At 40.5% G+C, this 13,789-nt stretch overlaps 1 protein-coding gene across 4 annotated transcripts in view; it reads left to right on the top strand.

Annotated features, from left to right (window-relative positions):
- Positions 1-10,202, top strand: part of ppfibp1b (PPFIA binding protein 1b) — a 31,326-nt gene extending 21,124 nt beyond the window's left edge. For 2 of the 4 annotated variants that reach the window (XM_061035041.1, XM_061035039.1), the window contains 13 exons: positions 995-1,169; positions 1,622-1,654; positions 2,265-2,406; positions 2,562-2,693; positions 3,296-3,446; positions 3,569-3,680; positions 3,829-3,917; positions 4,921-5,043; positions 5,137-5,262; positions 5,350-5,538; positions 5,953-6,117; positions 7,999-8,064; positions 9,279-10,202. In XM_061035041.1, coding sequence (XP_060891024.1) covers positions 995-1,169; positions 1,622-1,654; positions 2,265-2,406; positions 2,562-2,693; positions 3,296-3,446; positions 3,569-3,680; positions 3,829-3,917; positions 4,921-5,043; positions 5,137-5,262; positions 5,350-5,538; positions 5,953-6,117; positions 7,999-8,064; positions 9,279-9,362 — 1,587 coding nt within the window. In that variant the 3' untranslated portion in view covers positions 9,363-10,202. The remainder of the gene's footprint in view (positions 1-994; positions 1,170-1,621; positions 1,655-2,264; positions 2,407-2,561; positions 2,694-3,295; positions 3,447-3,568; positions 3,681-3,828; positions 3,918-4,920; positions 5,044-5,136; positions 5,263-5,349; positions 5,539-5,952; positions 6,118-7,998; positions 8,065-9,278) is intronic. The other 2 variants (XM_061035042.1, XM_061035040.1) reach the window with 1 other exon arrangement.
- Positions 10,203-13,789: the final 3,587 nt, after the last annotated feature.

Below are 13,789 nucleotides of genomic sequence, written 5' to 3'. Positions count from 1 at the left end.
GACGTTATAAGTTTAAGACGGCTTGGCTTGCCAGTACTACAAGTACAACATGACTGAACATACAGTAACACTTACTGCTACAGTAAAAATCTCTAAATAGCTTAAGCCCCATTTCCACCAAGCGGTCCTTTTCAGTACGGTTCAGTACGGTACCCATTTATTGGCGTTTCCACCGTCAAAAGTTTAACTTTCAACTTCAACTTGACTTTATTGTCCCTGAGGGGAAATTAGTTTCGCAGCCAGGTGAGAAAGACAATAGAAACAACAGACACTGTGAGAATCATTAAATACAGAACTACAGGAGTTCATCAAGTAACAACAGGAGACTGAGAATGTATAAAAAACGTCCATAAAACCAGAATTAGAAAAACATCATCAGTCATCAGGGTCGTCATTGGAGTTCAGAAGCTTGATGGCCTGAGTAATAAAATATTTTTTTAACTTGTTGGACTTTGCTTTTGACAATCTGTATCTCCTGAAGGCAGAAGCTCAAAGCTCAAAAGTTTGGAATGGTACCAAAATAAGGGAACAGTACCATCCTACTTTTTAGGTACCCTTCTGTTGGGGTGCCAAGGGTACCGATCCGATCCTAAAGGGTCCCTCTTGTTTACTGTGTCCCTCTTCTTCTTGAACGTTTAACTTTTTTTAATTAATAGCTGGCTACTCTGTGTTGGGCTGCTGTGATGTCACATTGTTACATAGCAGACATCTCTATCTCCATCTGGCTTACACTCCACTTACCAAATGACGGTATGGTCGGCTGTGGAAACGCAAGCAAGTTCAGGATTTACCGTACTGAACTGTACCACTGTGGACTGTTAGGTGGAAACGGTGCTAAAGGAGAAGAACGTGATACAGTTAACAATGTACCTCCAGGAAAGTCTGCACCTCCAAGGTCGTCCATGAGGCAGGGCTACGTGCTGACATTATTTGCAAAAAACAAAAAAAGCCTTGAAAGCTGTAAAGTGACGTAGTGTATTTTTTGTCCTCTCAGAACACAAGTGAAGAGATCAGTAAGATGAGTGAAAAGCCTCCCATGAGTCCCTCTGCCACCCTGCCTGCCAACACGCAGGACGACAGCTTCGGCTCGAGGAAGGCGCGCTCTTCTTTCGGGAAAGGCTTTTTCAAGATTCGCGGGGGCAAAAAAACAGCCAGCACCCCCAACCTAGGTAAGGACGAAACCACGAGTCAGCAGCTGAAACAGGACAAGTCTACAAGCTGCTGAAGTCTTTTTTTTTTTACATTATTCTAGCCATGAAATTGTTTGTCTGGTAAGAAGAAAGTGAGATTTTCCAGAAGTTTTTTTTTCCTTCCACCATGTTTTGTTTCTTTTTCTAAAGCCACACCCATGAGACCACATGGACCAACACCTTAATTTGCAGCCCACATAAACTTCAGTCCCCATTTAATTATGGAAGTCTGCTCTGTGCTGTTGTGTGCCCTTCATTTCTGTGTATGTGCTGTTTTGTGTGTACTGTACACACGAGTGTCTGTGTTTGTTCCACCTCTCAAATCCTTGTTGTTATTTCAATCATAATTTTCTGCCCTTTGTCTTGTGTTTGTTTTTTGTTTTTCTGTTGGACCCTGTCGTGTGTTGTGTGCACTTTGTAAACACATGAAGACCGCAGCAGGAGTGCAAGTGCGCCTACGTTAGGTACAGTATAGACTACAGGTCATTGTAGAGGCTGCAGGAATTCTCTGAAGAAAACAGCGCACACTAAAACTAAACTTATCTTTGATTATTCACCTCTGCCTTTATCTGCACTCATCCAATCAGCTCACATCTTTTTTTTTAACCACATCACATTTCAGTAGATGCAGTGCTTGAACAACCGCTCCCTTGTCTCTATCTACAAATGCAACATACTGTCCAACAAACAGCCGGTCTGTTGTGTGTGTTGATTTGTTATCGTCCCCTGCATGTATTTACTTTCACTTTCCTTTTTTATAAAATCTGTGTCAACATCCAGACTATCAAATACAATCATAGGAAAGCATTCCACTAAAAATCTAAGTAATGAAGTAGTTTTTTATCTCCTAAATAAAACTATTTTATTCCTCCTTTTGATATCAGCAGAGTGTGATGCATGCATACTAAAAGAGGGTATTGGCTTCAATGCCCACAACCATGACCTGTGAGTGTGTCATGGTCCTGGTCACTACACTGACCCCGTGCAGAACATCTGTCTTCTCCGATCTGGGCACATGTGCTAGAGTGATGCTTATGATGCTGATGAGTTTCTGTGGGCATTTTGTTTGTACAGCGGAAACAGAGCAACAGGGCACCGATCATTTGGACCTCGCTGGGCTTCCACAGAGGTCTGCGAACAGCGACAGCACCCACACGCTCCCTACGACCCCAGAGGGCAGGAAAAAATCCAAAGGGATAAAGAAACTCTTTGGAAAGTAAGTACACAACAACGTGAGAATCTTTACCCAAGATTACTGAAAATAGGATATCTATTAATTTAATAAACTCTCACTGTCAGTCATTTATCACAAGAGACATGTTTTGCAAGTTTGGAAAGATATTTAAAAAATCTAAATTTATATTTATTTAGGCTCAAAAGGAGTCAGTCTACAACATTTGACCTTGATGATAACCTACCAGAGGGGGAGTTCAAAAGAGGTGGAGTGCGAGCCACAGCTGGACCTCGACTGGGTTGGTCTCGTGACCTCCAACGAGCCAACAAGTAAGTCGGTGCATTTGGCAAGAATACTAAGACTCCGGTTTCTGTGTTTTTCATTTCTCTTGTTCAATGAAATTCAAGATCTTGAAAGGATTTGTTTTTTTACTCACTCAACTTTTTTTTTTTTTTTAGAAGTTTTGACTAGTATTGTTTATAGAAGCTTAGTCCAATACTAAAGCTGCCGATGTGCTTTGACTCCCAGGAGTGATCTGGCTGATGCGCTGTACGGTCGTATGTAGGTCAATACGATACCGTTTGCTGTTTGTTGATCAATAACATTTCTGCAGGCGTGTCTTTGGTTTGCAGCATAATAGAATCCGTTTATTGCAGCACCATGAAGTGAATACAGCGTCCATCAGTTTCCATTCATTTGAACAAAACAAACAAACAAACAATACAGCTGCAGTTTCTCCATGCCGCCTCAGCGGTCAAAAACCATAAGCCCGTCCGGGGTCAAACACCTCCCGTACCTTGAAAAGTGACGTACATATATACCTGTGACTTAAACAATAGGACAGCGACACCCAGTGGCACAACAGTGAAAATGATTTACAGCTTGACCCAAAAACATGAATATGGCTCTTACATTGTTCTCCTTTTTTTAGTGATGTCGATGCGCCCTTTGCACGCTGGTCAAAGGATCAAGTTTGTGACTGGCTGCAGGACCAGGGTCTCGGCCTTTATGTGAACATGGCTCGTGTATGGATCCGCTCCGGTCAGACGCTTTTACAGGCCTCACAGCAGGACCTAGAGAGGGTGAGATGAAGTGGAAGAATTGAATATGTTAATCAGAGCAGACTAGACGGACAAAGTGTTCTTGTTTTTAGAACTGCAGGGAATGTTTTGTGTGTGTGAGTAATCCTTTAAATGTCTTCTAGGAGCTGGGCATCAAACACCCACTGCACAGAAAGAAGCTGCAGCTGGCCCTGCAGGCCCTCGGCTCAGAGGAGGAAGACAATAAGGGAAAGCTGGACTTCAACTGGGTTACGAGTGAGTACCGCCTTCCAGTTTAAGACGAGAACCGAGATATAAACGCTTCTGTTGTTGCTCAAAGAAAATGGGATGCCAACTTTGAACTTAGGTGACTGCCAGCATGAAGTACTTCTCATGACACTTTGTCATTTTCCATTTCTCTCAGGATGGCTGGATGACATCGGTCTGCCTCAGTATAAAACCCAATTTGACGAGGGGAGGGTGGATGGTCGCATGCTGCACTACATGACAGTGGTGAGTGTTGACACATGACACATGCGCTCCCTCCTCTGATCCCCGGGATAAGTAGGACTTAGGAGTCTGATGAGTACAGTGCCATCTCACATCAGAATAATTGCATGGACAGTCTAATGAGCTCCACGGGATAGACCTCTCTTAGGTACTTACTCACCATTTTCTGGTGTGCTGGAACAGAGAGAAAGAGAAAAGAACAATATCATCTTAACGCCCCCCCCCCACCTATCCCCGCCTGTCAAAAAGACACAAGAGAAAGTAAACTTGTTAAAAGCCATACAAAGTGAAAAACAAAACAAAAACAAACAACACCAAAAATCATCACCATGTGTATAACGTCTCCCACCAGTTTTATTTGACATCATTTTGTTACTATACTGTCCACCATGTTTTTCTTTGTCCTGTTTGCTCATTTACTTATTTTGTCCCTCTTTCTAATTCATTCATTTTATTTACTGACCCTTTTCCTTTTGTTTTGTTTTGTTTGTTTGTTTTTGTCTAAATCTGCTTGCAAAACTGTATCATACCACAGTTCCCCTCTTGTTTGTATCTCTTTTTTTTATTGTGTGAGTGTGTGTGTGCACGTTTTGGTGAATAAAAGTTAAAAAATACCCCAAAAATATGAATACAAATTAGTTTTGTGGTCCCGAGACGAGCTTATTTCTAAGCTTATTTTTGATCTTTTTTATATAAAACTGTCACATGATATCAATATGTCTCTAAGTTGCACTTTTTGAACCTCATTCCTTGTTTAGAACGTAATATCAGAGGACCAGCTGCAGGGAATTTCTTTAAATGTGTCACAGATGTCTATGTGACTCAGGATTGACTGACTGGATTCTTGTTTGATTTACAAATATCTCCGCTGCATCCCATTCCAGCATGAGGTTGACATGTAAATGCAAGTTGACGGGTTGGCTTAGGTATACAACTGCCAAGTGTAAATTGTGATTTCACTTTGGAGTGTTTCACTTAGTAATCACTTCATTTCATTGTCCCTTAGGATGACCTGCTTTCTCTGAAAGTAGGGAGTGTCCTGCATCACCTCAGTATTAAGAGAGCTATCCAAGTGCTTCGCCTCAACAGCTACCAGCCCAACTGCTTACGTCGCAGGCCGTCTGACGAGGTGCGTTCACTGCAGCAGTCGTGATATGTGATCTGACAGAGCGTGCACAGGAACACATTTATCTCATTGCCCCTCTTGTCTTTGTGCACACAGAACAATATTTCTCCAGCAGAGATCTCGCAGTGGACCAACCACAGGGTGATGGAGTGGCTGCGTTCTGTGGATCTGGCTGAGTACGCTCCCAACCTGAGAGGCAGTGGTGTGCACGGTGGCCTGATGGTACTGTAGCCTGGCTTTCAGTCTTTCTGAGAAACTGATTTTCTCCTGAATGTGTTCAGTCAAAAACACATCTCTTCTTTCTTCAAGGTTCTGGAGCCTCGGTTTAACGTGGAGACCATGGCTTTGCTGCTCAACATCCCCCCAAACAAGACGCTGCTGCGTCGCCACTTGGCCACACATTACAACCTGCTCATTGGATCAGAGGCTCAGCAGCTCAAACAAGAGTGTCTTGAAAACCCAGACTACACTCTTCTTACTGCCACCACTAAAGTCAAGGTAAACACACCAGTTTATGATGACAAACTTAGTTATGCTAGTACTAGAGCTGCACAACATTGAAGACACCTAATTACTAGCAGATTCTACAGGATGTGGATGTTTTAGCTCGGCTGTTTGAACAACTGATTCTCAGATATGACTCACAGATGTTTCTATTTTAATCCAAAATGTTGTGTTTTGTAAATTGTACTTTGTCTCTCTTTGTGTTTCTGTCTGTAACTTTGTGTTTTTGTTGCTGTCTGTCTCGGCCAGGTCTCCCTTGAAAAATAGGTTTTTAATCTCGATGGGACCAACCTGGTTAAATAAAAAATAAATAAAAATACTAGTGCACTAATGTCTGTGTATCAAAGTTTAGTCTATGGAATGAATATATAAACGTTTTCTTTGTCTTCCCTCTGCTCGACAACCCAGCCGAGGAAACTGTCGTTTGGTAACTTTGGCAGTCTGAGAAAGAAGAAGCAGGAGGAGAGTGAAGAGTACGTGTGTCCGATGGATGTGGAGATGCCTAAAGGACGAAGTTTCCAGAAAGGCTTTGAGCTCCAGATCTACGAGGACGACCTCGACAGGCTAGACCAGGTCAGTCAGTTCTTTTAGAATTTGTGTTGAATAATAGTTTGTGAGTAGGGATGCTACGGTGAGAAAACAAATCCCACCAGTTGATAAACTAGTGAGAGTTCTTCAAGATGGTCACTTGGGTATGACTGAAGAGCTTCTAGTGCTCAACACATATCTTCACACTAGATGAGAACAAGACTGTAAAAAGAGAATACCAGGATGCAAATTAAATTACAACCAGGCGTTTCAAAGCTCCACAAAAGGAAAGCACTCGGCCGTCTGCACAACAGAACAGTAATAAAGTGCTATCATTGTGTCTGTTTATTTCTTATTCCTCTGCCGTCCATCTGTGTCTGCATGAATCGATGACAGAGCAGCATGTTTTGGATCTTTTGCACTAGAGCCATGCATTCATCTCATTGGTCTGTGTTGTGGACAGAGCGGTCAAGGCAAGAGAATCACGGGTTCAAAGTTCAAAATCTACAATATACAAGTAGAGGACAAAATGAACTTAACTAACAGACCTAACAAAAAGAGAACTGAGGCGGATATTTAAACCAGCTTACCAAACTGTATTGTTTTCCTTTCTAAAGCCTCCTGTGGACAGCTGTTGAGAACTAGCATGCTTGCTAAAACGCTTAAACAATGCATCTGGTTCGTCCAATGTGTCTGTGATGTCCATGCCAAATAAAGTCTATTATTATTATTATTATTATTATTATTATTACTACTAAAATGAGCACACAGGTGAGGACTACACACAAAATAACTAAGCAGTAACACTAAAGAAGCCGACCCCCCCCCCATGCTGTTAGGGCACCTGGTGTTCCTCTTCTAGAAAGCTAGGCTCCGCCCTCAGCCTCATCTTTTGTTCAGACCAGGAAGGAGAGCACATCAGCCAGGTAACTCAAAAGAAGAAAAGAGAAATGAATTAATACAACAAACAAATGACAAACTATATTCATTGTGTGTACTTCAATCAAAAGTTCTAATAAACAAATAGAATGTGTCATGCTTGTTAAATGACTGCAAATAAAACATGAGCTTTAGCTTGTGAGCGTTGTGTGGACGTGTCCTTCACAGTCTGGATCAACTCCCCTTGTTCTCTTCATGTGATAAATGAAATATTTAGCTCGAGCCACTGTGATAATGTATCGACCATGTATTGATACCATCCTCTAAAAGAAGGGTCTGAAACATCAGAATGTCTAACCTGTGATTCGCTGCCATGTTTTAAAGGAGCCGAGGTGTATAAATGTTAGTAGATGTAAATGACAATAAAATTATATCAAATATTAAGATAAATATTTTCTTGCTTTAGGTAAAAGAAGGTTTATATTTAATAACAAAATGCACACAGATAGCTTTTGAAAAAGGCAAATTTAAAAAAGGTTTAGTTTGGGGGGGGGGGGGGGGGGGTCCCATTTTCTAATATTAGCCACTCATTTTTAAAACTAATTTAATGATAAATCTCAGTGAATTAAACTATTTCAGGACAAATGCATTGGTCTGTGACCTTCCTGGCTCCAGTTTTATACCGCTGAAATTGTTGTAAAGGCGAGACAGGCGGCGCCATTTTAATTTGGACTACCCTGAACACAATAAATGCTGCACTGTTTGAAACCGAATCGCTCATCAAAATAAGCCTGGGTCCAGATTTGGACTGCGGTCTGCAATTTAGTGATTAATATTTGCCTGAAGACTGTGTTACGGACAGATGATCAACTTTTACAAATAATGTTTTATTTGCATCATATGAAGATAAATTGTTTGATTATATTTTCTTACTCGTTCACATTCCATCAGTGTTGCTTGGCAGGTGACTTTTTCACTCTGAAGTAACTGGTCTGTGGTCAGTTTCTATATCAATTGTGACTTTTAAAGATGTAACTTGTGTCACAGATGGACGACTCTGAAGGAACTGTGAGACAGATTGGAGCTTTCTCTGAGGGAATTCAAAACCTGACGGTAAGAATCTTAAAGGCGTTATACAATTCTACATTTCACTTATCAGACTCTTTTATCCAAAGTGACGTACATCAGAGAGTAAGAACAACACAAGCAAGAATCTAGAAAAAAGGGAACAATGTCAGTAAGAGCAAACGATCAGCTTTGAGTCTGATTGGACACACAGGTGCTGACAGGAAGTGACCAGAGGCAAAGCACAACATTGAGGGCAGTTCTTGAGAGCTCTAATCAGTATAGAAACCATCTTATAAGTCGTCGTTATCAAACAAAAACCATCGTCATTACCATCATCATCATCAATAATATCGAAACCAGAAAAACAGTTGCAAGAAAAAGTATGTGAACCCTTTTGAATTTCCTAGTTTTCTGCATAAATTGGTGGAATCCTCCAATCTCGTCTCATTGATTGGACTCCAGGTTGGCTGACTCCTGACTCCAGTTAGTTCTTGGAGAAGTCATTAGCCTAGGGGCTCACATACTTTTTCCACCCTGCACTGTGAATGTTTACAATGTGAATGTTTGTGTTCAACAAAAACATGAAAACATGTAATTGTTTGTGTGGTTTTAGTTTAAGCAGACTGTGTTTGTCTATTGTTGAGACTTAGATGAAGATCAGAACACATTTTATGACCAATTTAATCAGAAAACGAAGGAATTCCAAACAGTTCACAGACTTTTTCTTGCAACTGTATGCAATATTTCACACTTAAATATAAATCAAGTTTATCCTCTGAAAATAACTCTGTGAGTCATGACTGTCTACAATGGGTGTAACACCCGAGTCCCACTGTCTGTGATGTTTTCAGAGTTTTCAGAGTCCTATCTTCACTTTGTTTACATCGCCCGGACGGCCGGCTGACTCCTCCCCTCGTGTATAAAAGTTGTTTAATTGAGGGACTAGAGAAAAGAAGAATAACATACTGTACTCACTGCTTAACTGTGTTTCTAGATCACGCTCATTTCAGGTAAATTTACATGCAGTGTGAAGATACGAGCAGAATAAAGATCGCTAGCATTAGCATGCTAACACAACAATGCAGCGCGAGTTGTTTTGGTTTCATGCTGGTGCTCAAGGGCGACTCCTGCTGGATCAGAAAATCACATATGAAGACTTTACGGCTGACCACACTGCTACCATAACGCAGATTTGAACTCTTTAGTAACACTGTTGTTTTCATGAGGTTAACATCGTTTGTTTCTGTGTTTTCCATCAGAGCATGCTGAAAGACGACGAATTCTTCAAAGAGATTTCAAATTCACCCAACAACAGTGTAACAGATGAAGAGTCGAATGCATGAGACTGTGAGCACCGTGAGACCTGGTCCTGCCCCCCCACACACAGACTTTTCATGACAAACCCCCAAAATGCTGCCAGGTTTCTTTTTAAGAGTAACATTCAGACATCAAGTATTACAGCGTCTACTTTCTTATTTCATTTTCACAGCGTGGTGTTGTGGAAGCCTTCGGTCCTGTAGGCTCCGTTACTCTTGAACTTGTTCTCTGTTTTTTGTTTTCTGATGACAGAGGGAACGTTTAGGGCCACACCACTGCCTGTCTGCCAGCTGGATTCTGGATACTTTGTACTCGATTGTGTATAAGCATCCTTTTAGGGCCGCCCTAACGGGATTGAGTGAGAGAATTCCAAGCAGCAGATTTAAGGCATCTTCAATACAGCAATATCGATAGATTTTAATATATGTCTTTTTAAAATTGCCTTCTTACTGTAGAAAAAATAATGTACATCCAAATTATTACAAGTAGGTGTAAAGTTGTAACTTTGAAACAGCTGCTATGTTTGTTTTTTTTTTACAGAATTTAACCATGCTTATTAAATGAAAAGTGTCATTTTAACTTTTTACAGGATTTCACTTCACGAGTACATATCATATAAAACAAAGAGTGATTAATATCATTGCATGGTTTGGAACTCGACACATTTATATCAGAGCTTCTTTTATCTTTCTTCTAAATGTTTTTTTTTAAATGTTTTTATTTCCAAAGGGCTGGTTGGTTCAGAGTTGAGATGTCTTCAGGTTCTTTTGAAATAATATTGTAGTTTAACCCTCTACGAAAACAGAGAACACATCTTTTTTTTACCTTCATTCATTTCTAAGACCAATAAAATAATTTAAATCTTTTCTCAAGTGGGTATGGTTACATCTTTACCAACACAGCTTTGATCATGTTTGGTGAGAGCAGGGACTTGACCGAGTAGTTCATGTTCAGAGAACAGCAAGGACAGAAAACGAAGCGCTACATGTAAATAACTCAGGAGTATATAGAATGTACGATTCTAAGTTTAAAAGCCACATTGGATGACTGAAAACTTGGGAGTAGTCATGTGTTGCCAGTTCATAATTATGAGAACTTTTGGTAAATATATTTGATGTCATAAAGAGAAGAAAAAAATTAAGTTACAATATATCCGTAACCTCGGTAACAAAAATCAAAACATGATGAAATCTGATATTTACCTTTTTACATGACAGTTTACATCTAAGGAGAAAAGAGACAAAGGTTAAATATGACCAACACGTGCTCAACAAGTAACTTAATTAACCCATAAATGAAATGTGATATTTTAATCTTCACCTTTCAGAAGGAAATCTTCCTGAAATATGGCTGAAAGGTAAATTTCATCAGATGGTGCGCAAAAGAACTTTTGGATGTATCGCAAGCAACGCTGCAGTGCTGCAAAGGGAATCAAATTCTTAGTTTTGTTTGTAATTTCGCCATCTTCAAATAAAGTTAATGTACACAAATACAATCTTAATTTTTCACTTCCTGCAGGGCAATACTACTACTACTCAGTGATGTGCGGTGAGGACTTTTTCAGAGTCAGATTCATCAATAAATGAACCCATTTATAGAGTAGCTTAGATTTACCATTCAATTGGCAGCTTGTACATTGACTACTGGTTGTGTTTCATATCTCATAACAGCATTATTTACACACATACATAATAATAATAATAATAAATGTTATAAGTGCTTTTCAAAAACTCAAGGACACTGTACAATAGTTAAAAACAGAAAGAACAGCACAGTAAGGACAGACTAACAGACAACATTACACACAAACCATAAAGATAACAACAATAAAGGTAAACAACAGGAAATACATCACAATCATACATTAGAAGTTTGAAGAGGTGAGTTTTGATCAGTGATTTGAAAGTAGGAGGCTCGGTGCAGTGTTGAATGTGTGTGGGAGTGAGTTCCAGAGGGAGGGGGGGGAGGGGGGCAGCTATGGAGAAGGCTCTGTGCCCCCAGGTTCGGTGCTTGGTTCTAAGAGGGGGAGATAGGAGGTTGGCTTTTGAGGAACGGAGGCTGCATGCAGGAGTGTGAGGGTGAAGGAGAGCCGTGAGGTAGGAGGGGGCCTGGTGGTTAAGGGCTTTATGTGTGAGGACAAGGATTTTGAATGGGATACGGTAAGGGACAGGGAGCCAGTGGAGATTTTGCAGGACAGGGCAAAACATGGGCGGTTCTAGGCAGGGGCCAACAGGGGCCAGTGCCCCTGTAACACTGAGCTTGGTCCCCTTTGTGGCCACCCCTCCAAAAGGAAGAGCCCCCCTAATAACACAGTATTTGACTCAACAACCGGACTCACAATCTAGAATTAAATTCTGTTACTGAATCAAATATAAATCATGGTATTTTATGTTGTGTTCTATTATTTGGCATAATTTATATATTTTTAAAGCGATCATCTTTGTCTATTTTTCACCTGGGTTTAATGTTCCTCTATGACAAAACAACTGGCCCCAGTTTGGCCCCCCTCAGTAAAAGTGGTCTAGAACCACCACTGGGGCAAAACATAGAGGTATGGTACATATTTGGCCAAGAAAGCAATTTATACTGTGGTGTATTCATCATGGTCTTACCTTTAGAATAGAAGAGTGTTTATTGCCATTGGCACAGGCACAGGTACAGGACAGGTACATTGGAATTCTTGTGCGTTTCTCCCTGAGTCAGCTTCTACAAAAACAAGTTAAAATTATATATAAAATAGAAAAGCATTATAAGAAGAAAAGAGTAGAAAAGTACAAAAAAAGTAAAAGTAAAAATAAATAAGTTGTAGTAACAGCTACGTGATTTAAAATACTTTACTTGTAAACGAAGTCCATTCGCCTTTCCTTCTGGACAAAAATATCCTGACTTTGTTGTAAGAGTCCTCCTGATCTTCTTTTTGTCTTTCTCAATCGAGATTATTGCCAGGGATGAAAGTCCATTTTTGAATGACCTTTCCACGGATGCTGTTGTAGCCGGTATAGTGAGCACCAGCTGGAGTAACTTTGTCGCCTCGGGGACGGTCCGCATCAGATCCTTCTGGGCCAAAAAGCTGAGAAGCTGTCCAGGGGATTTACATTCACTCCTCACTGTGAGCTGTTACAGTCTCACAAGATCAGCCCTTAGTCTAATAAAGTCAATGTAGTGGTGATATCTATAGTCTATAAATAACAAAAATTCCAAACAAATTATAAACTTAACACAAACTCATAATAAAGCCACTGAGGCACCTAGAGGGCGAATCTTACGCAGGATATATGAATAAGTCCAGATGATGATTGAAGGTTTTAGGGTGGTTTATTTTATCCAGAGACATCAAGCAGGCAACAAACAACAAAAACACTTCTGTCTCTCTTGCTCTGTCATCCTGCCATTGCGTCCTGGCTTCCTGGTAAAAAACCATTAGCCCTTAGGTGCCTACCTGAGTCTCACCTGGCTATAAAGACACACCCATGTACAGACTCCACCCTTATGCCCCAAGTAGCAAAATAAACGAATGGAAATAACTCACATGAAACAATAATAATCAAAATACCCCGAACATAATCTAATATCCCAAAAATAAGAATATAGACTTTCACTTAATTTAGAAACAGTGAATAGCTGTAATAGTCAAAGAACCTGGCATAGTTTGATATTTTTGACAGGCTCTGCAGTTTGGCGTCATCAAAATGTTGTGCCATTTCATGAAATTTTGTACAAGCGACCAAACCAAGGGAAAGCTAGTTCACCAAAATGATCAACTCTAGCTTTCAGTTGAACACTGATATTGTCCAGAATGTTATAAAACATTTGTTTTCTCTCATCTCTGACTGACTGTTGACTTCGGACATGGCGCATTTCTGCTCAAATCATTCATAGAAAATGTCAAACTCCTGTCTCTAGCATTTCCACAACTGCAATTGTGTCTCGGAATTTGCGCGCAAAAAAATCCAATTTCCATTGGTTTGTTTTGCAGCACTCTGAAGAGAGCATCGGTTTCACTGCCATAATGAAAAAGCATGTTGATGCTTTTGCTCATATCCAGCAGCCATCATTAGGGTGTCATTATCCCACCTATCTGGATTTTCACTCATAATATGGAATAAAGCATGCACACATGCTTATTGTTTGCAGCAGTCTGGACTTTGAGCTCCATCTCGTAGGCGCTGCTCTCGCTTCACAACATCATCCAGTAAGTGGGTACCTGCTGAAAAATGTCCCTCAACTGTTTTCAAAAAAAGTTTTACACTCCGGCATGCATTTAACTGAATGCACGAGCACCAGGTTCAATTTGTGTGTGTAACAGTGCTTTCTTTAATCCTGGCCTGCACCCCATTTAGCTCTGATGACATCACAGAAGCTCCATCATAGGTCCATCTTTTCAACACACCTGTATACCTCCAACACTCCCAACACATACTCGACTATAGCAGGGGCTCTGTCATCACTCATC

This window comes from Labrus mixtus, chromosome 4, assembly GCF_963584025.1.
Source record: "Labrus mixtus chromosome 4, fLabMix1.1, whole genome shotgun sequence".
Lineage (NCBI taxonomy): Eukaryota > Metazoa > Chordata > Actinopteri > Labriformes > Labridae > Labrus > Labrus mixtus.
This window is presented reverse-complemented; position numbering and strand designations above follow the sequence as displayed.